A 23760-nucleotide genomic window follows, 5' to 3' on the forward strand; every position below is an offset into this window, starting at 1 on the left:
CCATGTACAACCCCCTGAGCAAGCCTAGAGGGTCAGGATGTTTCTACCCTGCCCCCTTTCCTTATTTCTCAACTTTGTTTTACTGTTTTCTTGTGAGTCGCTTCTAGCGACGAACAAGATGACTGCCAACACTTCCTGGTTTGGAGTGTTGCCCACAGTTGACAGCCAATCAGCATGCAGTTCGTGCTCGTAATTGTACGGAAATCCGTACGCGTGCTGTACTCCGTCTCTAGATAGCGCTATGATTTTACTTGTGATTTTCTAAGGAACTACTGAACGGATTTACACCATTTAACAAAAAGCACAATCTGCGAACAAAACTCTACCTCTCTGCCAAATTCGGTTTAAAGCCGTTCGGGCTGTAGCCCTGGCTAAAGGTCCCTATGGAAAATTGCATGGGGAAAACATGTTTTGGGATCCCCCTATTTTCTCGGCCCCCACTTGACGAATCATCCCCAAACTTTCAGGGAAGCAGTGGAACCGGGCAGGCCATTTTCTTGGAGAGAAGTGCGAAGATTTGTCCACTGACGCCAAAGTTATTCCAAATAGAATGTTGTGGATTTCCTATGGAAAGTAGGTCTTAACTATAACTACCTACTGGTGACCGCCAGTAGGTAATATATATATATATATATATATATATATATATATATATATATATATATATATATATATATATATATATATATATATTCACACAGTTTCACCGGCAGGTTCCCTCCTCCAGTCACGGGAAGAAACCACACAGGAGCCGTGGCCTCAATTCAATATGCAGTTTATTGCGAGCACAACGACCTACGCGTTTTGGAGTAAGATTACTCCTTCCTCACGTGAGGAAGGAGTAATCTTACTCCGAAACGCGTAGGTCGTTGTGCTTGAGGACTATGAAATGGGTCGGATTTACACTTTCTCAAGAAAATTCGACCAGGCAAGAAAACAGCGTCAACTATCCAACCAAGCAAAATTGACGCAATATTCTAATGTCGGCAACGAACAAGAAACTATGAATGCCTCTGACCAAGACACTGTGTCTCTTTCTAGCTCATGTAGCACTAATGGTTCAATAGCCAGTCTTAACCAGGATAGTGAGTCACAAACAGTTTTGGACCTAGGAGAGGAGGTTGATTTTTTAGTAGAGGACCGACTCAGAACCCTACGACCAAGAACACAGAACAATGGCGCAGGAAGCGGCGCAACTTCAGGCGCAAAGCAAGGCGGCAACGCGCCAAATCAGCCGCAAAACAAAAAGAAGCCCTGGTACAAAAAGAAAAAGAACAACAAACACCAATAGACATGGCGAGCACCATAACCAATTTATCAAATTTAACTCTATCAACAGCAGAACAACAGCTGTTGTCCCTCGGTTTAAATTACTGTCCAGAAAGTTCCTTCAACTATACTGGCACCAGAGCGGACGTTTTCTTGTTTATCAGAAAACTCAAACTCAAAAAGTTCTTTGCAATCAAACCACAGGCAAAAGAAACCAACCGCACTGAAACCAGTCATCTGCCTGGCGAGGCTACTCTAACCACTGCAAGTAACGCAAGAACTCTTTTAACTTTGTGTGACTTAGGATCTGGTTCTACTGCTAACATGAATGATGATGATACATCCAATACCCAGGATCAGCTTCGCGCCATAGATGTGGCACAAAGAGGAGCAGGGGAAAGCCCTTTCAAGACAGCTAGTAAATTTGTCCCAATCATGCCAAAGGATGCCGTGGATATATTCCACGAGTGTGTGGTGGAGGATTTGAAAACACTCAATCGTCAAATACACAGACAAAGGCATATAAGGGAGAAGAAACACAGCTCCCAACTTGTCCAGTACAACCAACTAATGGCAAAACTCAGCAAAAATCAAGATATAGTAATCAATGCGTCGGATAAAGGAGGAAACATCGTTCTTTGGCCTAGAAAAGACTACATGATGGAGGCATCCAGGCAACTGAGTGACAATGATTGTTATACGATCAGCAGCGGAATTGAATATAAGCGAGCCCGAGACACTTTAAAACGCATGCTATTGTCCTACAAACGGGAACAGTTGATTTCATCTGAAGAATTCGGATTTCTACATGTGGAAAATCCCGTAATGCCACATTTATACTTAATTCCTAAGATCCATAAAATGCGTCACCCAACTCCAGGCAGACCAATCATCTCTGCAATTGGAAGCGTGGGTGAAAATGTTTCCCGCTACATTGATTACTTTCTGCAGGGTCATGTCAAAGGTCTTGCCAGCTATATCAAAGATACCGGCGATTTTTTGTCCAAACTAAACACGATTCAATGGCAAACAGAGTGGTGCATTATTACATTGGACATTGAATCATTGTACACCTGCATTGAACACAGTAAAGGTATTGAGGCGATAAAACATTACTTAGGACAGAGAACATGTGAGTACTATGGTCACAACAAAATGCTTAGTGATCTAGTAAGCTGGTGTCTAAATAACATTTTTTTCCTGTATGGCAAAGATATTTGGAGGCAGACTAGGGGTGTTGCCATGGGTTCCTGCTTCTCCCCCAGCTACGCGTGTTTACACGTGGGCTGGTGGGAGGAGCGGGATCTTGTGGCCACACCGGGTTTTAACAATGTCCTGTACTGGATGAGATTTATTGATGATGTTTTCTGTGTTTATAATGGTGACACAACTAACGCACAGCAGTTTGTCAATGCACTTAACACTAACTCCAGTAATCTTTTTTTCACTTCTAACATAAGCAGACATTCAGCCCAATTTTTGGATGTACATGTTGACATCATGGGGAACAACATTGTAACCTCTTTACACCGAAAACCCACTGCTGGCAATAGTATTTTACATGCCAGCAGTGGTCATCCAAGGCATGTAATCGAGAGTATCCCCCTAGGGGAACTTCTAAGACTAAAGCGAATCTGCAATAGTGAAGAGAAGTTCAAAGAAGGAGTAACAGCTATGTTGGAACGTTTGAGGGCCAGAGGCTATAAGGAATCCACCCTTTCAAGAGCTTTAACAAAAGCACAAGAAAGGTCTAGAGTGTCCCTTCTGTCATCTAAACCCCCAGAGGTTGCCAATAGTGATCTAGCGCCCAGGCTCATCATTTCATATAGCCGTCAACAAAGACAAATTAAAGCAATCATCAATAGGCATTGGCCTATTTTAAAAACCGATGGTGTTTTAAATTCCAGAGTATCTGACAAACCTGTTGTTACCTTTAAAAGAGCCTATAGCATGCACAGCAAACTAGTTAGATCTAGCCCGGAACTAGTCAGTGGCAGTGACTGGCTCACCAAAAAGGGCTTTTTCAAGTGTAGCTCGTGCCGTGCTTGCAAATTTGGGCAAAACACCACACACTACGACAATCCTTTTTCCGGCACCAAGGTGGCAATTAGGGGTAACTTTAATTGCCGCACGGAGTTTGCTGTGTATGTCTTAGCGTGCACCTGTGGCCTAAGCTATGTAGGTAGCACCAGGTCGCAGGTGCATGTGAGGATATTGCAGCATCTCCGGGCAATAGTTAACCATGACTCCACCTACCCCGTGGCACGTCATTTCGACATGGTTCACGCCAGGGACCTGGCGTGTTTAAAATACTATGTCATAGATGCAGTACCCATCTTGAGACGGGGGGGAGATAGGGACAAAATTCTTAGAAGATTAGAGACTCAGTACATTGTGGCGTTAGATAGTAAGCAACCAAATGGACTTAACGCAACTGAGCATCTCCATAACTTCCTATAAGTAAGGGTTTTCTTAGGATAGGAAACATCCCCACCTGTATATATGTCTCCCCCAGCTACTTCTAGGAGGGCGAGGCCTTCCTGTTTACTGAATCATTGACTAACTTTGGCTATATACATTAATTTCAGAATGCATTGAAAATTCTGATTTTTGATAGCCCACTGAGCTTTTGTATTAAACACACACTCCAAACAACGATAATTTGTATATATTTCATATACACTGACAATACGTGTGTTTTATCTACACTGCTAATACTTCCTTTTTCCTAGTCTTTTGCCGGGACTGTACATAATATCTTATGATTCCATTTTCCTTTTTGCTATTTAATTATTTTTGTCACCTACACGGGCACAAACTCATAGGAGCACTTAGTTAGAGGTGATTAAGTCACATTAAGTGTACATATTTAGTCACTTTTAGTTTTTGTAAATATCTGTATATAGGTCTTAATATTTATGAAATGTGTAAATTCATGAATTATGAATTTTTAATGAATATTGTAGACATTAGCTCGTGGGCATTACACAATTTAGCTGTCACCTATATGTACCATCTCATGATTTAAGGCTTTCACGTTTAAATTTTGATACTGGATTGCGAATTTGTACAATTTGCACTAGGCACTTTATATCTGTCCTTTGGACTACTGCATTCAGGCAGAGATTTTTCCAGTACCAGTCACTTTTATAGCCCGCATGCCGGGCGTTTCTGCATTCAAGCAGTTATGATATTCTTGCAGGCCTGTATAGAAATTAGTGCAATAACGTCAATTGGGAAAAGGACAATGTTCAAATATGATATATATATACATTTTTGGTTTTTTACATTATGACTGATTTCACATGTGTTTATAATATGTATTTTTGTATATAATGTATTATACACTATATGCTCATATATATTATTTTTTGTATGACACTATTGTGATTTAGTGATTACACTATATTTTCAGTCGTCTGTATTCCGTATTTTAATGGTTGTACCTATTTCTATGTCTATGCACTCAGTCATGTGATACACAACAGGAGGTGTGGCCCTTAGGAAGGTCAGGGAAAAAAAGCATATAAATTTGAAGGCTGACTGTTTCAACGGTGTGTGAACAAGAGTACAACGTACTCGAAACGCGTCATTTGAAGGGTCTCAAATAAAAATATCATCCTGCCTGTAAAACGTGGGGTCTGCTTTCTTCTTTCGCCGCGCTGCCAGCGTGGAGGTTCGAGGATTTGTGATATATATATATATATATATATATATATATATATATATATATATATATATATATATATATATATATATATATATATATATATATATATATATATATATATATATATATATACACACACAGTTTCACCGGCAGGTTCCCTCCTCCAGTCACGGGAAGAAACCACACAGGAGCCGTGGCCTCAATTCAATATGCAGTTTATTGCGAGCACAACGACCTACGCGTTTCGGAGTAAGATTACTCCTTCCTCACGTGAGGAAGGAGTAATCTTACTCCGAAAAGCGTAGGTCGTTGTGCTCGCAATAAACTGCATATTGAATTGAGGCCACGGCTCCTGTGTGGTTTCTTCCCGTGACTGGAGGAGGGAACGTGCCGGTGAAACTGTGTGAATATTGAAGGGGGTGGCTACCCCTGCCGTGTGCCCGCCGAATCAGAGGCTCGGGGAACAGCCACAATTGTGTGCATATATATATATATATCAACAGACATAATATAGGGTGGCTCTTAAAAAATCCTTTGTTTTTTGTAATGTTCCTGAGCCAACAGTGGCCTTGGGGTCCCCATCCCCTGGGGCCAAAACATATATGTTAAGAAGAAAGGGGCACACAGTCCTCTCCCCGGTCCAATAGTGCCCCAGGATTTCATCCTCCAGGGTCAAAAAATATATGTTAAGGGGAGGGGGCACCCCCCCTAGGCCTTAATAAGCCCTGGGGGCTCTAACCCCTACGTACAAAAATGAAATCAAGAGGGAAGGGTGGCCGTGTGGCCTCCCTCCCCTTATTTGACATATGGACCGTAAGATAGGGTCCTTGAAGCCACCTTGAGGCTCAGGGAGGGGGGACCAAGCGCCCTCCTCACCAAAAGGAACATTTCGCAGTGCTCCCCGGGTCCTGCCCACCCCAGGGGGGTTAGTTAAACAGCACAAATTCACAGCAAAATTGCCTAGTGACACCTTTGCTCAAGGCCTGTTCCTGATTCCCTATTGAATAACATTGTCTTGTATCCCTTCACCACCCTTCCATTCATTCATGCAATTGTTTGCAGTTAGTTTTTTCTATATATTGTCTTTTCTATTTTCTTTAGTTTTTTCCAATTGTATTTTGCCTCAAAGAAAACAGGTACAATCCAATCTAATTTTTGATTCATCATCTGTTAGCGCACTTGACATTTGTGTGTGTCTTTAATATGGCATTTAACTCCAGGTACTTCCCTTTATTCTACACCTTATTATTTTACTGTTTAAATTTTTCTATTCCTTGAAATCATTTGCAGGACATTCAGAGCTATGTCAGTACCAGCAACATCTAATTGGAGTACGTATAATTGCAGTCCACTCCTTACCAAAGGCAGATGCGTACCCCTTTTTCTCAGTGTGTTTATCTTGACATGTACATACATGAACAAATTGCATTCACAATTGATTCTAAACATTCTACATAAATAAACAAACAAACCTTGTACCACAACATCTGGTTTGAACGCTGTTGAAAATCTTCTGTTTAAAGGATCAATTTCACCAGGAGCTAGAAATCCCTTTAGGAAACATGGAAAGAAATAGGTTACACCAATGTCACAGAAGCAAATCCATTCCTGCTCTTGAACCAATCTCCGATTTTAGACATTTAAAGGGTGACATTCAATAGCTGGGAAAGAATGGGATGGATTACATTCTTTATATCATATTTTAAAAGAATAATATTTAATATGGCTTTGCCTCCGTGTATGCATACAAGCAAATATAGAAGTAAAGAAAATAATCAACAGATTTGGGTTCACACCACCCTATGAATCTAAAATCAATTGGGTGTCCCTGTTTTGGCAAACAGATATAAAGTTGTGCATGTAGTGTAGTTTAAGTGCAGTTACCAGATATTCAAATCAACCGCCAAATAACTAGTGATTATAAATACAATTTTCACTATTTATATAGTTCACACCACAAACTGGGGCTCTCATCTTCCAATGTAGTGGCATTTGTTTTATTGACTTCTAAAGGATGTATGGCAAAGCAGGGTATGCATGCAAATGTTAGGTGCTAAATGTACTGGATGAAAAATCAGGGCCCAATTCACAAAGGTAATTTGCATGAGTAAATCTACTCCGACACTGAACTGTTCACTTTTTTGCTATTCATCATTTCCAAGTGGTGATTTATACCTATGTGTACACTTAAACGTTTCCACCCTCTTCAATTAGGGTGGAGTCTCCTAAATCTGAATTTATGAGTGAGTGTAAAATTACTATCAGTTACTTTCCAACTGTTTGTAGAGATCTGCGCACTAAGACAGAGAATTCCCTAATGGAAAATATTCAAAAATTCTATAAAGTTGATTTTTACTTAAAAAAATCAAATACATAAAATGAATTTAAAGTACAATAAAAATGCTAAATAATTTTCGACAAATAATATTAACAAATGTCCAATTATTGCAAAAGACAGAACAGACTACTCCAAAATGTGTTTTATCTTTTAAATTAATTTAATTATATTGACACATTTGTAAATATTACTTTTTAGACAATACTTTAAAATTAAAATAGCTTACCCTCACCTCTCACATTTTTAATTTTATTTGTAAAAAATGTAGTAAGTTATGTTTTTAATAAACTACAATAACTGTTAGAGTCTTAAAACTGTTAAAAATGGAATTTAATACCATAGAAATATGTGCATCATTACATTTTAAAAAGTAACATAAAAGAAATTTAATTTTTTTTTAAAATATCTTTCTTCTCTCTCTAGGAAAATCAGTCCATAATTAACATATACCAACAAGTTGCCATTAAAACAAATTTACTAGTACTTAGCAGACAATTGTGTATTTATTATGAAAATCACACAAAAAGTCCAACCTGCTTTGACCTCACAGAGTCTTCATGTTATAACACAATAATGCTCTTTCACTGTTTATCTTCATTCACAGTGTTGCATGTCATTTCCCCTTTCTTTTCATAGTATTCTTTGGAAATGTTCCAGCTTAACGACATGTTCACCTCAAAGTGCCAATTGTGTTAAATAAATACCATAGCATTCATTTTTCAATTGTACCCAGGAGATATTTTGAATTTTAAATGGTATTTGTCTAATTGTTAGCACTTACACTTTGTTTTCTGAAGTGTACAATAGTTCATCTTGAGAATTTCATCCCAATGTACATGCTTTATTTAATATATAACTTCTGTGAGTTAAAGCTCAAAGAGAGTTTCATTAAAGCTCAAAGACAGTTTCACACTTGATCTACCATCTTGACTATAGTGGGCTCTCCTCGGTTACATAGACTTTATCTACAACCTGTTAATTTTCAAGAAATGGTGTATACTGCAAGCTGTTATGTGCATTGCTATATTTCCAAGGGTGCGCATATTTGTTATCCAGATTTTTATCACCATGCCACATTCTGCTTCAATATCATTGCTTCAATTGGGTACTCAATTTTCATCAGTTTCTTTGACGCTATGTGTGAGTTTCCAAACAAGAGTTGTTGAAGAGTAATGTGTATCTGAAACAAAGAGGTCATTTGATACGTTTTCTCTGGTCTAAGTGCACATGGAGCTCTTTCTCATTGTCCATTTGGGGCAATTGCCTTATGTAAAATGATAGACCGTGATTCCTGGTGGTGGAGTTTCCTTTCCCTGTCTCCATCTATTTCAGTTTTTTTAGTTTGGTCAATAGCCTAGTACTTTATTGCTTACCAATTCCTAGTGTGACTTACTCCATGGGTTTTGCCACAACAAAACTCTTCTCATTTCTGTTCACTACTGTTATGTTTTCAAGTATTCTTTTTTTTTAAATGGCAGTTTGCTATGTCTAAGTACTTCAGGTAGCAGGGACATATATCACAAATAGTTTGATGGATGGTTCTTGTAAGACCTGCATGTGTTTCAAACAGTTTTTTTTTATTTCATCTTATTTTGTAGACTTAGTAATTTGTACATTTCCCAAATCCTTTCTTTAATAATAAAGTTGATAATTTTTAACTTAAACATTACTGTGGTTTACATTGCCCTTCAAGCTTTTAGCTTTCCTGTATGTTACTACTGGTGCACCACAATATGCTAAAAGATGAATGAATCACTTTATACAAGGTCCTTATTTATTTTTTGGGTTCCAGTGAATGTGGCATATCATTCTGATTTTGCCATCAACTGTTTCACCTTTGTTTATTTTGCATCTTTAAAACTATCTGTCTTTTGCTGCAGCTTTTTTCAAAACATTCTGGATCATTTTCTTGGTGTATTTTCTTGCTTCAAGGCTTCTAATAGTGTTCAGTGTTTTTATAATTTCCCTTCTACGGAGCAGTTACTTTTAATTCTGAAAACATTTCCATGGGGGAATACTCCACTTTATAGCTTCTTTGTGAAACGTGTCAGCATGTAGGAATGAGTTGGATAATGTGTCTGTGGAGTGTGGTTTGGATCATTCCTTGTTCTATATAGAGCCCTGTATCTAGGAAAGTTACCTAACATTGACTGATTTCATATGCAAGTCTCAGGTTTGCATTGTATGAGTTCAATGAATACAAAGAGGGAGTTTGTTTCAGAAAAACAAAAACATAATGACCTCCATAAACAATATGACAAACATTTTGACCCCCTATCCCGCTTTACTCCATCGGGCAGTAGGATGATGCTTTCTATCAACAGAAGAGTTACTTACCTTCGGTAATGATATATCTGGTAGAGACACAGTCTAGCCGCAGATTCCTTAACTTAGAATATCTCCCCAGGCATCAGACTGGATCCGGAAATCTTTTTTCTCCAGCAATACCTGTGCACGTCAGGAGGTGCCGTCGCTGGTTTCCGTCCTGACGTCGTCCACGGAAGTGACATCAATGGAGCCATATAAGCCCCTCCCGGCGTGCTGACCTCAGTTTTCTACAGGAAACATTTCTGCGCCACAATGTGGAGCCGTGCAAAGAACTGCGATAGCACAGGAACAGTATGTGTTAAAAAAGAATAAAATGACTGAAAAAGCACCCAGTCCCCGGAGGGGCTGAAGGGAGCTCAGAGAGTACTTGCTGCGAGCAAGAGCCCAACAGATTGCCAAGCCATGCCCCACCTCGAGGGGGCAACAACAGCGGCACAAAAGATATGACAAGCGAGGCACAGCTTGTCACCACAGAAGGGAAATTAAATGAACACAAAATTGAAGCAACATGTTGCAAGACAAAGGACAAGAAGTGAACGACCACTAGAAAGTTCACCACACACACACTCTAGAGATTGAAGAGCTGTAGCATCAAAAGAATCCAACCCAACCGATTGCCAGAGAAAGGAGGCAGCATATGTGTGGGTGGTGGGAGGAAATAAAAAACAGAATAACTCCACGCATGAGTAGCACAGGAGGAAAAACATGAGAAGGTAGTAAAAAGTATAGACCTAAACCATCTTAAAACGTGGACGGAGTGGAGAGCCAAAGGGCTCGAAAACTGCCAAAGGAAGGTGTGAGAGCACGCCACCAACCAAACACTAGGATGGAAGTGAGGTGCGAGAGCACACCGCCGGAAGACCAAGGCCACCATAAAGAGGGAGGCTTGGTGGAAAGACACCATATGAAAAAGTCTTCGTAGAGTGGGGAGGATGGGTGGGCGTTAAAGAATCTGTGGCTAGAAGTATCTCTACCAGATATATTGTTACCGAAGGTAAGTAACTCTTCCATTTGATAGAGATATCTAGCTGCAGATTCCTTAACATAGAATAGATACCAAAGCCATACGCCATAGGAGGAGGGTCTGTGAAACAAACACCAAGTTCCAGGAGAACATATTCGTCAAGAGGCTGACGAAAAAACTGTGAAAACTGCAATTCCAGGACAACAGGCATCAGACCCATGACCCACCTTAAGGAGCATGAACAAGGGATGGTAAAGACACCAAATCCGACAAGGGTCGGTGTGAGGCCTCTCACGCCCAGACATAGACGAAAGGAAAACAAAACTAGAAAGTTCTGTACCAACGAAAAAAACAATGCAGCGAGACCTTCAAAGAAGGATCCATGCATTGGTCTCCATAACCCAAGAGGAACGAAGTACAAAGGGTCAAAACAACATGACAACGGTAGAGCATACCGCCTGAACGCACACCACAGTGGAAGCCACAAGAAATGGGACAGTCGGGACTGTATGCCCAAGAACCGGAGCCGCAGCATGAGGCCCCAGGGTGGAAGAAAAAACACCTTAATGTGTACTGCCTAGGACATGTGACAACAGTGGCAGGGCCGAGCCGAGAGCCTAGTGGCAACAGAGACAGAGGACCCACCATTTGGGCAAAAGCTCAGGAGGTAGGCTGCAAGGTAATATACACACAGAGGACACTATCCCGATGGAAAGAGTAAGCAAGAATGTCTGACACTAAGGCAAAAAAGACTTAGTATGCGAGCACCCCAGTGGCATGTAGAATCCACAATATACAGACAAGAAACAGGAATGTTGAAACGCGTACGCATAGTGACTAAATCCTAAATAGGGGAATAATGCAAGCGGCACCACAGCACCGGTGTGCAGCATAACTGTTAAGAATGTAGAAAAATAATAGGCCCGAGGGGGTAGAATCATCGTCTCCTGTGAGACAGCGGAAACATAGACCACAAGACTGCCCATAAACAATAGAAAGAAGGCACAGACAGAAGCCAGGCGCCAAAGCCTACGCTGCCAAAGACCGAGAGCGTCTACCAAAATGGAGAATGTCGAGAAGAATACACACACAGTAATGACACCTAAAGAAGCACCTGTGCCATATTGGGAGTAAAAACTCACACCCAGAAGAACATCAGGGGTGGAGCACAGATCCAGAGGCAGAAAGGCATAGACCAGAGACACTCCTTGAGACCTAGGAATATGCACAGGACAGGAAGGGACCCCAGTTTTCTGCAAGAAGCACGGAACCAGAGACCGTTCCAGGGAAGACCTGCCCCCTTTCCCCCCCCCCCCTCCAGCGGCGCATGTCCACTGATAGACAGGAAGACGTGCACAGCGAGTTTGTAGGAACACACCAGGGTGACAAAAACCCTACAAAGGCGGGGATGTATTACGGACCAACCGTGGACATCCAATGGTAACCCTTGGAGAGAAACCAATCCCATGGAACTCACCAGAGGAGACATCCTACAACAGTAGGAAGAGTCAACCTGCACCAAAGCTCCTGGGCAAAGTAGAGTAGCAATATGATGGCCAACAAATACCCCACATTGGGTAAGGCAAACCATACAAAAGAAGGGTCCCTCTTGAGACAAGCTCGTAGGCAGAGGATCCAAAGATAGGTAAACACAGCTTAACCAGCTGTACCAGAATAAATAAACAATGCGGCTAAGCAGCCACAAAGCCCAGAACATCTGCGGCCCACGACGGGTAACAGAAAAGAGATAAAATAAAGGAGGCGCCTGACCGACGAATCAGCATGAGCGTCAAAAAGAGTGACCCCATTAAATGGTATATCTTTTTAAGCCGCTCCTGAACATGCTCTGGGAAAACCCCATCACGCAACCAGGTGTGGCATCGTATGGCAATCGACCTGGCCATAGTACGACCCACAGTGTCTGTGGTGGCCATGGCTGACCGAATTGAAAAGTGCACAATATCATGGCCATCACTGATTAGGCGGGCCAGATCGGCATGAGAGATCCCCGGCAAGGAGGGGAGGAGCCGGTCAACAGCGTCCTGAAGAGAAAATGTAGCCCGGGCAAATACACACAACCTGTTGAGGCACTGGAGTCTCAAGCTAGCAGATGCAAACACATTGCAGCCATATGATTCCAACCACCGAGACTCCACAGTGGGAGGATGCAACGGAACAGGAGTCACAGAGAGAGCTGCCTGAAGCAAAAGTCCTCTAGTTCCAGGATGGAGGGTCAAACAAGCGGGATCAGTGGGAGCCGGCCGATGTGCCACAGCACGATCCACGTGGTCCCCCGAGGAGGGCAGTGCCCACGTTCCGAGAAGGACGTTAAGCAATGACTCAGCAAAAGGTAACAATGGTTCCATGTTCCCCGCACCCTGGTGGAGAATATCCAGCAAAGGCTCCGAAGAACTAGAGACTGAGGGCGGCTCCATCCTTAAAATGTCAGCAGCCCTGCAAACATCCCTGACGAACGTCCACTAGCCTCCGTGGCCCCACGAGGCGGTGAAAGCAAGTCATCAGTAGGTGATGGACGCAAGCGAAACCGGCCACGTAATAGAGACTCAGCAGCAGGATGAGTACCCCAATGCTCCACTGGTGCCTGCTCTGGAGGGAAGTGAAATGGCTCAGGGGATGGTGAACCCACCGGGACAATATCCTCCACCACTGAAGCTAAAGACGGTACCGGCGTCGATCGGCATCGAGGCGACCGTCAGAGAGCTTTGAAAAGGCCCCGACTGGTGTTGTGGAGCAAGCGTCGGCAACCTCCGAAACGGCCTCGACCGCCCGAGTGGAGCCGGCGTAGGCGACCTCCGAAAAGGCCTCAAGTCGAGCCAGCGACCTCCGAAGGCCTCGAGTCGAGGCGGAGTAGATAACCTCCGAAAAGGTCAAGACAGTCCGAGCCGAGCCAGCGTTGACGACCTCCGAAAATGCCTCATCCGCTCGGAGTCGGACCGGCGTAGGCTCATTATTCCCCAAGGGGGAGAGAGTACACCGAAGCGGTGTCGTGCACAGCACCGCAGCCACCTCCAGCGATGCCGCAGGGAGCCTCAGAAGGCTGTGCGACAGCACTATGGAAGGGCTAAACGTCATGGGATGCCTCTCCGGGCCGTGTCTCAATGTTGCGGCGACTCTAGTGTCAGAGTCAGGGCACTCGGTTGGAACCGAGTGTAAACCCGCCGGCGGTGTCCCAACCTGAGTCCCTACCCCCCCTGTGGGGCCCGGAGGCGCGCCAGGGTGGGTGGGGCAATGCTTACCTGAAGTAGGCGAATGACGGCAATGGCGCCGGGACCGGCCCGCCACTTAGAGAACTCCGCTGGAGAAGGAGACCTGCGCCGCGAGGGGTCCGTTCGGGACATCCGGCCAGACAGCAGCTCCATGCGGCAAACGTCGCACTCCACGGATTTAAGGTACTCTACCAAGCACAATATACAGAGTTCGTGGGGGTCCGTCGCTGGCATCTGTTGCGAGTAGGACCGGCACGGTTTGAAGCCCACAAAGGGCATCGAACGCACTGTTCCTGGACGCGAAAGGGCGTCGAAAAGGCCTAAAATAACAATAACAGGCCTGAGGTATTACTTTCCCGGATCCGCGTTAGGACGCGGAAAAGAAGAATAACTGACGTCAGTACGCGGGAGGGGCTTATATGGCTCCATTGACGTCACTTCCGTGGGCGCCGTCAGGACGGAGCCGGGCCACGCCGCCTTCCGGCGTGCACAGGTATTGCTGGGTAAAAAAAGATTATCTGGATCCAGTCTGAAGACTGGGGCGATATTCTAAGGTAAGGAATCTGCAGCTAGATGTCGCTGTCAGATAGAGCCAACAAGGGCTCCACTGAAGCAAAAACGTATGATCTGCCAGTATCTAAATTAGGAAAAGGGTATAAAGGGCCTGGTACTCTGTTGCATTTGCAATTGAGTAGCTTGTCTGACAAACATAAAACTGTCTTCTGATACTGTAATAAGTCATTGAAAAGGGCAGTTTCAATTCTGCATACCTGCTCTATAAACCTTTTTTTGTAATAGTACTTGCCCTTCTATAAATTCTTGGAGGGCAGTAGCTGCTATTGGGCAGATTCAGAACAGGTGAGGTGAAAAGGTCAGGCATTTATTCCCAGAGGATTAGTACTGCATTTATGGCAAATGTCTAATTTGTTTCAATTCTTTAAGATACAAGCTGCAGTCCCAAAACCTAAAACAGTCATAGTTTTATAAGGGTACGAGTATAGAGTTTCAACTAGGTGGCAATTGCAGTACAACAATGCAATTCAAAAGTGAACTGTCCAATACACGTTTTCTTTTCACCTGATAGAAAATATATTACCCTGTGAATGAACTTAGACCCCTACACAGCCAACTAAATGTGGGAATGTATGCAGAAAAACGTACTGCTCTGGAAATGCCCTGTCATGGCATTGACAGGCATACATGTTCATGTTTCGGGTTAGAAAAATACCACACAATTTTTGGTGAATACCAACAACTAAAACTTGCCCCTCCCTTGAAACACCCAAAATCGATTTCTACAACTTAATTTCTGATCATTAAGCTTCAATTAATTCAATGAAATGTATCACTATGCATTCCATCCAGTGTTTAACAAAAATGCACATCCTTCATTAGTACATAAAATATTCACTTATTAGCAGTCCAAAATACAGAAATTGTAATCATGGTTAGTCATTGCTATGATACTTAATAAGATTTTGTGCTGAGTCCTTGTTTGAACATGTATTATTTATAAGCTAGTTTGTACGTGGCTAAATCTGATTTTCCACACTAAATCTAGCTTTTTCAATTTTGCACACTCTTCACTGTTATAGCCCTGAAGACTGTCAACTAAGCAGGTTCAGTTTGTCAATGTTGTAGCAGTTACATATTTTCTTTAAACAAAATACTCTGAGGCCATTAGGACCAAATAAGTACACAAAAGATAGAACATTGTTTCCTTATTGAGTCCACAAAATCTAGAAATGTACATGAATAAATCTAGAACTGTACATTAAGAAATTCCACAACAGTGGCAGCCCTTCCACATTTGCCACTAAATTATGCAGCGAGAATTAGGCCAAATTCTCCATGCACAAATGTTAGTGGTGACAGTGAAAAGTCTGTATACATTGTAAAATCTCGGAATTTACACTCCTAGGAACTGTAGATTTTGTGGACTCGATGAGGGGAATGCTCACCAAGATTGGGAACTTGCACATGCAAAGCAATTTTCAATCCCGCATAATTTGCACCTACCAAAACACAATCATTTGTGAATTGAAAACTGCGAGACATGTAGCCTAATTCTTTTTTTATTTATCAATCACTTATTACAAATCCTTTGTGATTAGGATATAATCAAAGGTCTTTGTTTTTAGTATTTAGTTTTGTGTCAGTAAAAATAAAATCTGTTGGGATTCCATGTGTTTTAAGAATAGCAAAAGTGGGATGGCATTATAAACTGTTTACCCGGTATTCCCACAGTCTGTAAATAGAAAGCACACTTCAGCTATAAGAGATTGCAAATCTGTAGTTGTAAAAACTGAGAGTGCCATAGAAACCCTGAAGAGTGGCCTGCCAGATCAGCGGAAGCTTTGACCCTTGTCACTATCCTAAAGACAGGACCGCCATAATTTGAGATCCTTCTGTTCCTGGGTATTTGTACCTTCAGAGACCAGAACGAGAGAATAACATTAAGTAAAATGTCTGTTTGTCCTGCTTAGCATTCGTTTTTGCTTCTTTAAAACCAACTGCCAAAGTGAGAGTTTCTTTCAGAATAAACAAAAAGGCAACAACAATGACCGATGCGGCCTTTTTTCATTACATGTTAGAGCCTTGTTTATTTTCTATTCCTGAGTCCATCATGCCTCCAAAAAAAGACCCAGGCAGGGAAAATTTGTGACATACGCCTGCCCTAAATTGGAGGTAGTGGCCATCAAAGAGAGCCAGCAGTAGTATGATTGTCAGCCTGCTGGGTCAAGGGTTTCCGACTGCCATTAGAAACTCTACAAATGAAACACTGGTTCTCTTCACTCCGATTAAAGCACTGAACCCCAGGTTTGGCAGAGTGGTAACTCTGCCAGTTTGAAGTAGGCAGTTGCAAAAGGACTGCGGCATTGGCACAACCAAAGGCTTTCTTCTACAAATACAAGAGTACTTCACCCACCACTAATGATCTAATATTCTGCAAAGGCACTTACTCACCTCAGCTAGGAGGGAACCTAGGACATAAAGGGACTGGCCCCACAGATGAGGTGTCTTCCCCAAAGGGATGCGGTCCACTGAGTGAGGATTGTTGTATTCCTCGTCCACCTGTAAGGAGTAACCAAAGAAGAATGGAGGGAAAGGGAGAAACAACCATTATTTAAATGCAAGGTGAAAAGATATCATTTTGACAAAGCATAGATTAGCTTATGAACAAGGATTGTCAAAAAACTATTCCTAGCATATTTTAATTTTCTGTTTCCATTTTATGACACTCTCCTTCTCTCCAATGAGGAAAACTGATGACACCTCCTCAAGAGATAAATGCATTGTGTCAAGGTTTCGAAAACCAGTAGCTCAAAATTATCAAGACAATGCTTTCTTGAAACATACCTTCTCGACTCAGGGCCTTATTTAAAATACTGCACACAGGATACTTCACCAAAAACGTGGAAGATGCCCCATAGGCCATATCACAAGTGGGATACTACCACAAGCACAATACAATTACAAGTTAACTGTAAAGGCGCATTTTCATGGGGTGAAATTCCACATGGTATTCCATTTTCTGTGGGTACTTATACCATCTGCTCTGAGAAGGTGGGCGAGGATTGGGCAGGCTGAATTTGCAGCCTGAGCAAAATATGATATTATGGGCAGGAGTTTCCAGAAGGCATATCGCATCTAGTGTTCCCACATTTGGAAAATCGTGCCCTGGGAACAGTGGGCAACTTATGAGTCCCCAAAATTCTTCTTTACTCATCTCATAATGAAGCCTTAGTATATAGTTTGCAAGAAAGTGTAAACTGTGAGCCCTAGCGGCAATCCTAATTGAAAGACAAAAGATGAAAGGTATGAAAGATCAAAGGTACAGGTTCAAACAACATAAAAGCATTATCCTGGATTAAGTGCTATAATTTCCTTAACCTTTAAATAGATTGAGACATTCAGTGAAAGCAGACAAAGAGTACCTTAATTATATAACTTCAAATATATGGAAATATTACGAGGCCGTACAAGTAGTGGGGTGAACAACTGGGCTTACACAGACTGGAGAGAACCCGGCATTTATACGCGACAGGGTAGGGTAGGGTAAGTAATTCTTTATTTAGATATAAAAACATATCTTTAAAAGATTGCACAAATCACATTATGTACAGTTTTATAACTAAAAAATGATAAAAGAATAAAATGTAACCGTAAGCATGCTAGTTAAAACATTTCAATTCATAGATTGGCCCACCCGGGCATTGCAAGTTCTGTTAAAGTGCATGTTCGGTCTTGTCAATCGGCAGTACAGTCTCCGCAATGTCCATTTTATCTAGGGTGCGGTAAACGTGCTGAATGAATTTGGACAAGTTTATGTTTAAGACAGTATTATCTGGAGACAAAGCAGCGATAATGGCATGCCTACAGGTCCGAATTCCCAGCCTGTTCCATTCTGGCTTGAGCAGACACCTGCGTTGGAAATTAAATGAGGGACAGATGCAGAGCACATGCAGGATTGTTTCTGTTGCTAACCCGCATCCTCTGCATGTTGTGTCTTCCTTCTTACGGCGCCAGGTGGGTAGGTTTTGGAGAAAGCGCCAATCTCCCATTCTTAGGGCTATCAAGCAGCGCTTTAGATAAAGTGAAAATGTCATGGAGAGGTAGGCTGGAGGGGTCAGTCGATTGTAGGAGTTAACTACCGCCCAGGAGTGCCTACGTTTCGTGACAAGAGCTTTGTCTAACACCAGAGATTTCAGTCTTACACATTTTTTGATTACATTTTTAAAAACAGTCTGACTTGGGTTAAGAGCCCAGAGATCAGCAACTGACATTTGATGGATGTAATCATTCAGAAGGCACCCGAATGTTCCCCCTGGATTAGTCTCGTTGATTTCTTTCCAGGTTAGGGACTCTAGTGTACCTGCTTCGGCCTGTCTTAATTTATGACACAGCTTGAGGTAAGTACCCACGTTAGAAGCTTCGTAGTTGGTTAATCCCAGCTCTAACCTAATCTGGGCCGGGGAAGCAGTGCTTGGTAAATGAAGTACCTTTCTGTAGATTTTGGTTGTGTGTTTATTTAGGGCAGTATTCATTTTACCTTTAAAGGTCTCTATACCATAAGAAAGTGTTGGTCCAATTTTTGCTCTAAGGACTTCTAGTAGAGGGGCAAGGGTTGGACCAGAGAGTTTCTTTGATAGCTTGGCCAAGGATACCACTAGGGCCGTAGTTTTAGCTATGATCACACTGCTTTGCTTTGAAAAGCTGCCCCTTGCGTCCAAATGGACCCCTAAGTATTTGTATGATTGGCCAATCGAAAGATTTATTTTGTTAATTGACCAGCCACCGCCGCTGTAATGTTTCTTACCAAAAGGGACTATCAGAGTTTTCTCCATGTTAATTTCTAATTGATTGCCAGTCGTATATTGCGATAGTGCAACAAGGAGCCTTTGTAACCCTACTCTAGTAAGACTAAACAGGGCCAGGTCGTCGGCATATAAAAGATTACATATTGCCGCTCCTCCTATTTTGGGTGGATGACTATTTACCTTGTCTAGAATACTTGACAGGTCAGATATGAATAGGTTAAAGAGAAGAGGGGCCAGCACGCATCCCTGCTTTACACCGCGTGAGGTCATAATTTTTCGCGAGAGGTGCGAGCCGGACCCTAACTTCACTCGAACCCATGTGTCAGAGTATAGCTGAATAATTGGGTTCAGTATGTTGTTTGGAATACCCCACTGTGTCAGTTTTTTCCAGAGAGCCGCCCTAGGCACTCTATCAAACGCTGCTTTAAAATCAACAAAGCAGCAGAAGACCATCCTGTTTGTTGATAACGCTTTATCGATTATAGTGGAAATTGCCAGCAAATTTGTCGTAGTTCCTGAATTAGCAACAAACCCTGTTTGGTTCAGGGGGATCAGATCGTGGTCCTTTGCCCATTGCCTTAAATCCTCCAGAATGAGTCCTGCAAAATGTTTTGCCTCTATGTCCAGTAGGGCGATCAATCTATAATTGTTAGGCATAGCACGTGATCCAGATTTATGAATGCCATGAGTCCGGGATTGTCCGTGTTCTCAGGGTGTAGTTAAAGAGATTTAGTAACACCATGGACCAGAAGGGAATGTCCGATTTGAATAGCCTTTGTGGTAGGCCATTCGGGCCTGGTGCTCCATCTTGCCTCCCTTTTGTCACAGCTTTGGCAACTCGATCCTCAGTTAGTGCATATGCAGGGGTGGGTTCTCGGATTGTATCCAGGGAGATATTTTGTGCTGCATCTTCCGCAATCCCGCAGCCCCTGGGGGATCTGATGCAGTCCTGGTCGTCTTGTGCCTGAAAGTGATCTGTTAGAAATGTTGCCCATTCCGCTTCCTGTATGTTTGCAGAGCCAGAGTTTGTTAGGGGCAGGTTGGTGCGGTTAACAAGGGACCAGAATTTCCTTGAGTTTTTTTGCTTGCTTTCCCACACCAATTTTACCCAGTATTGATTTTCCTGAGCCCGTTTCTCTTGGAAGACTGCCCTCCTGAATGCTTTTTGGGCGTGGTGATATGTGGCGAGGAAGGCACTATTCCCCGGGAATTTTAACGCCAACCTCAAAGCGGTGTTCCTTGCTCTCTTTAGTGGTTTTAAGACAGCGGAGGATGAGGCCCCTACTGAAGGTGGGCTGTTTAATCTCCGCGCAGTCCCAGGATATGAATTGATCAGATGAAGGCACAGCTGCGACCATTTCCATATCGGGTTGACATCATTATCAGAACTACCTGTTATGAAGTCCTTGCTTGCTTTTAAAACACTCGGACTGTTGGATTCATTCCATTTGAGGCGCTTGAGGTTTTCGGTGTGAATTCCCTCGTAGGTTATGGGAGCCACTTTATGGAGTTCAGGGTTTGTGGTGAAGGTGATGACCTGGGGCCTGTGGTCGCTTTCAGACCGTGGGTGGATGCAAAAACAGTTCAACTTAAACAGTAGTTCTGAGTTGCAGATAGTAAAGTCTAAGTAAGACTCTTTTTTTCCATTCGACCAGGTCCAGTTTGGGGGTGAGTCACTTGCTGTCCTTCCATTCACTACCAGGTATCCTGCGTTATAGAATCTCGTCACAGAGAGTTCACCTAGTATGTTTGGGGCTTGCTTTGAAGGTTTGGATTGAGTCAACACCTCAAAGATGTTAGTCAGGTCCGGTCCTTCCATGTCTGCTACGTTCCCCTGTAATAGATTTGTATTGAAATCTCCCGTGATGATGCGGTCTGAGTTGGGATATTCAGTAGCTATGTCATTCATGATTTCGCACAGTCGGACCAGATGGTCTTTTTTTGTACGGGTGCTGGGATTAATGTACACGTTGACGAGGAGAATTGGACGCTGCATCCCCCAGGGGTTAAATTTGACCCCAAGTAACCAGTCTTCTTTGAGGTGAAATTGATTGAGAGCGCCTTTTAGGTTATTTGAGATGTATATGGACAAACTGCCTTTGCGGTGGCCAAATCGGTTGTCCCTGAGCGCTGGTTTCCAAAACTCGATATATCCTTCTATGGGACGGCCCTCTGTCGCCCAAGTTTCCTGTAGGGCGATTGTTGTGTGTTTGCACAAGAAAGCCATAGTGTCTTCGTTTGAAGTTTTTTGATGAAGTCCACTGATATTCCATGAGCACAGTGAGAATGGAGGCCGTCCCTGCTTGGTGTCTCTTTTGTGCCATATGTCCGCCGCTGAGATGGATTTTCTAGAGGGGATGAATGTTTCTACGGGTGTTTCCCCCGCTGGCGGTCAATTTGAATGTTTTGATGACAGAATTGCCGGCAGCCAGCCCCAGCTGTAGTTGGATTCTTCATTGGCCCCGGCTTTTTCCGGCCCTTTTGGTTTGATGTCGGCCCCTATAGCATTTTTTAGGACCGAGTAGGGTCTCACGCATCCTGTTTTTTTGGATGTTAACAGGTGGCTGGGTGAAGTCGGCCTTGTTAACAGGGAGGTGGGGTACCCGGGGGTGGAGTAAGGGTACACTCTGATTCCCCAGTTCCGGAACGTCGACTTCTGTTCAAGAAAAGCTCCTACCCAGCTAGTCGATGAAAAAGTCACCACAGTGACCTCAGATGGTTGATTACCTCGAGGGGAGAGGAATTCGATGGATTCAATATTGTTCGAGGCCAGTCCAGCTAGACCTGGAGTTCCTTCTGCTAGTTTTAACAGCTTGGATCTATTAAGAATGTCGTGCCGCCCTTTAGATTTATATTCGGGGGCCAATAGAATCTGATGGCACGGTGGATCGTTGTTGATTGACTCCGGAACACTTGTGGGTTTGGTGTTAGAGTTTTCGGGTGTCCTGTCTGGTTTGATTTCATATAGCTGTGGTGACAGTCGTTGCGGAGCCCTCGTCGAGTGTAAACTATGACTGGTCGCAACTTTGGAGTCATTGCAGATGGTTTTAGAGTAATTGATTCTTGACATTGCGTTTTCTTTTCCCGGGGAAATGAGAGTCATCGGTGGTCTGGAAGTTTCTGGTGTCATCTTGGGCCCAGATGCACTTGCCGTGTCTGTGCTCGCCTTGATGGTATCTGTGTGAGCCCTGCCCTCGGTTGTTTCTGGGGCCATTGCTTGAATGCTTAGGACCTTTGGACTACTCGCAAATTCTTGGGTAAGTTTTTCTGGGGAGACTCCCTCGACGCTAATTCTCTGCTCTGCGGCACTGTTTTTGACCGGGGGGTTTTTGTATTCGACTTTTTTGAAGATAGGGAAGAGTTCCTGGTGGGCCATGTTGGAGTTAGCCTTAAGTTTATTTCTGGCTTTGCGCTGGCGTTTACGCTCTCTTTTACTACGTGGTAGAACTGGCCCCGAGAAGGCCACCGTTGTTGAGTCACTTTGAGAAATGGGGCTGTTTATTTGCACAGGCTCAGGATGATCATGCCTGGTAGTGGGTCCGATTGATGACAAGGGGGGGCTGTTTTCTGCCGTCTGGTTTGATTTTGATTGGGCGCTCTGAGTGTGACCGTTCAGCTTCGTTTGCCCAGTGGTTGTTCCTATATTTGGAGCCTCTCCTTCTTTTGAGTTTGTGTTCTGCTTGGCAGGAAACTCAGTGGGTTTTATATATTCTTGCTGTGCGGGGGTGGCAATTTGGTAGACACGTTTCCTACTCTCAACAGTTTTACTTCCCTTATGACTGTGGTTAGGCATTCTGGGAGCAGAGAGAGAGAATCTATGATTGGGGAGCAACAGCAGGTAGATTCGGCAAGCTTCGTGGAGGCTTGCGCTCGTAAGATTAACGAATTGAGTTTATCTAATTTGCTATCAATCCCAGAGGTGAATAGTGCTAGAGTGTTTAGGAGGTCGACCTGTACGTCCAGTTTTATAGAATGGTAATTGAGTGCGTTAACTGTTTGCTGCAGGGTTTGTAAAAGTTGTGGCCAAGCGCCGGTCCCGGTGTTTTCTTCAATATTTTGTTTTTCTTTTTGGATCGGGCTGGACCTGGGTGAACTTTCAGACGTCTTGAAGAAAAGAGACAGGTCCGTTATAAACTGATCGTTCTGGGCAGGCAGTGCTGGCTGGCTTTGCGATGTATCCTTTGTGTGTCCAGATGGTGAAAATATCATGTACGGGGGGCTCAAAACTGGTGGTAATGTTGTGGAAATTATTGTTTGTGGGGTTGAGGATAGTTGACTGCTATTGGAATGCTCGGGGTTGTCATGCCCGTGGATTTGTGCCGTCGTTATTTGGTGAGGAGGGGCCACAAGAGGCATGTTCGTGGTCGCTGAGTTAGTTACAGTAGGTTTAGACTGCTTTACTTGGACCTCTGATGGGCACATAGTGGTCTCCAGGTGGGTTTGTAGCGCTTGACAGGGCCTGCGGTCCACTGCTGGAGACACTGGAAACTTGTCCGATGGAAAGAGGTCAAGTTGAAAGTTTTTGCTGTTTTGGTCGTTACAGGTGGACCCAAAAATATAAACCTCTGATGGCTCGATTGCCCTCGCAGTTTCAGGTGCCCAATGTTGCCCCAAGGCCAGGTTAGGCGACCCAGGTTGAACCA

At 43.3% G+C, this 23760-nt stretch overlaps 1 protein-coding gene across 3 annotated transcripts in view; it reads right to left on the reverse strand.

Annotated features, from left to right (window-relative positions):
- PHKA2 (phosphorylase kinase regulatory subunit alpha 2) overlaps positions 1-23760 on the reverse strand; it is an 852423-nt gene that overhangs the window by 476499 nt on the left and 352164 nt on the right. For all 3 annotated transcript variants that reach the window (XM_086934344.1, XM_086934343.1, XM_086934345.1), the window contains 2 exons: positions 16764-16871; positions 6412-6490 (listed from right to left, as the gene is read on the reverse strand). In XM_086934344.1, coding sequence (XP_086790470.1) covers positions 6412-6490; positions 16764-16871 — 187 coding nt within the window. The remainder of the gene's footprint in view (positions 1-6411; positions 6491-16763; positions 16872-23760) is intronic.

Source organism: Lissotriton vulgaris, chromosome 8 (genome assembly GCF_964263255.1).
Source record: "Lissotriton vulgaris chromosome 8, aLisVul1.2, whole genome shotgun sequence".
Lineage (NCBI taxonomy): Eukaryota > Metazoa > Chordata > Amphibia > Caudata > Salamandridae > Lissotriton > Lissotriton vulgaris.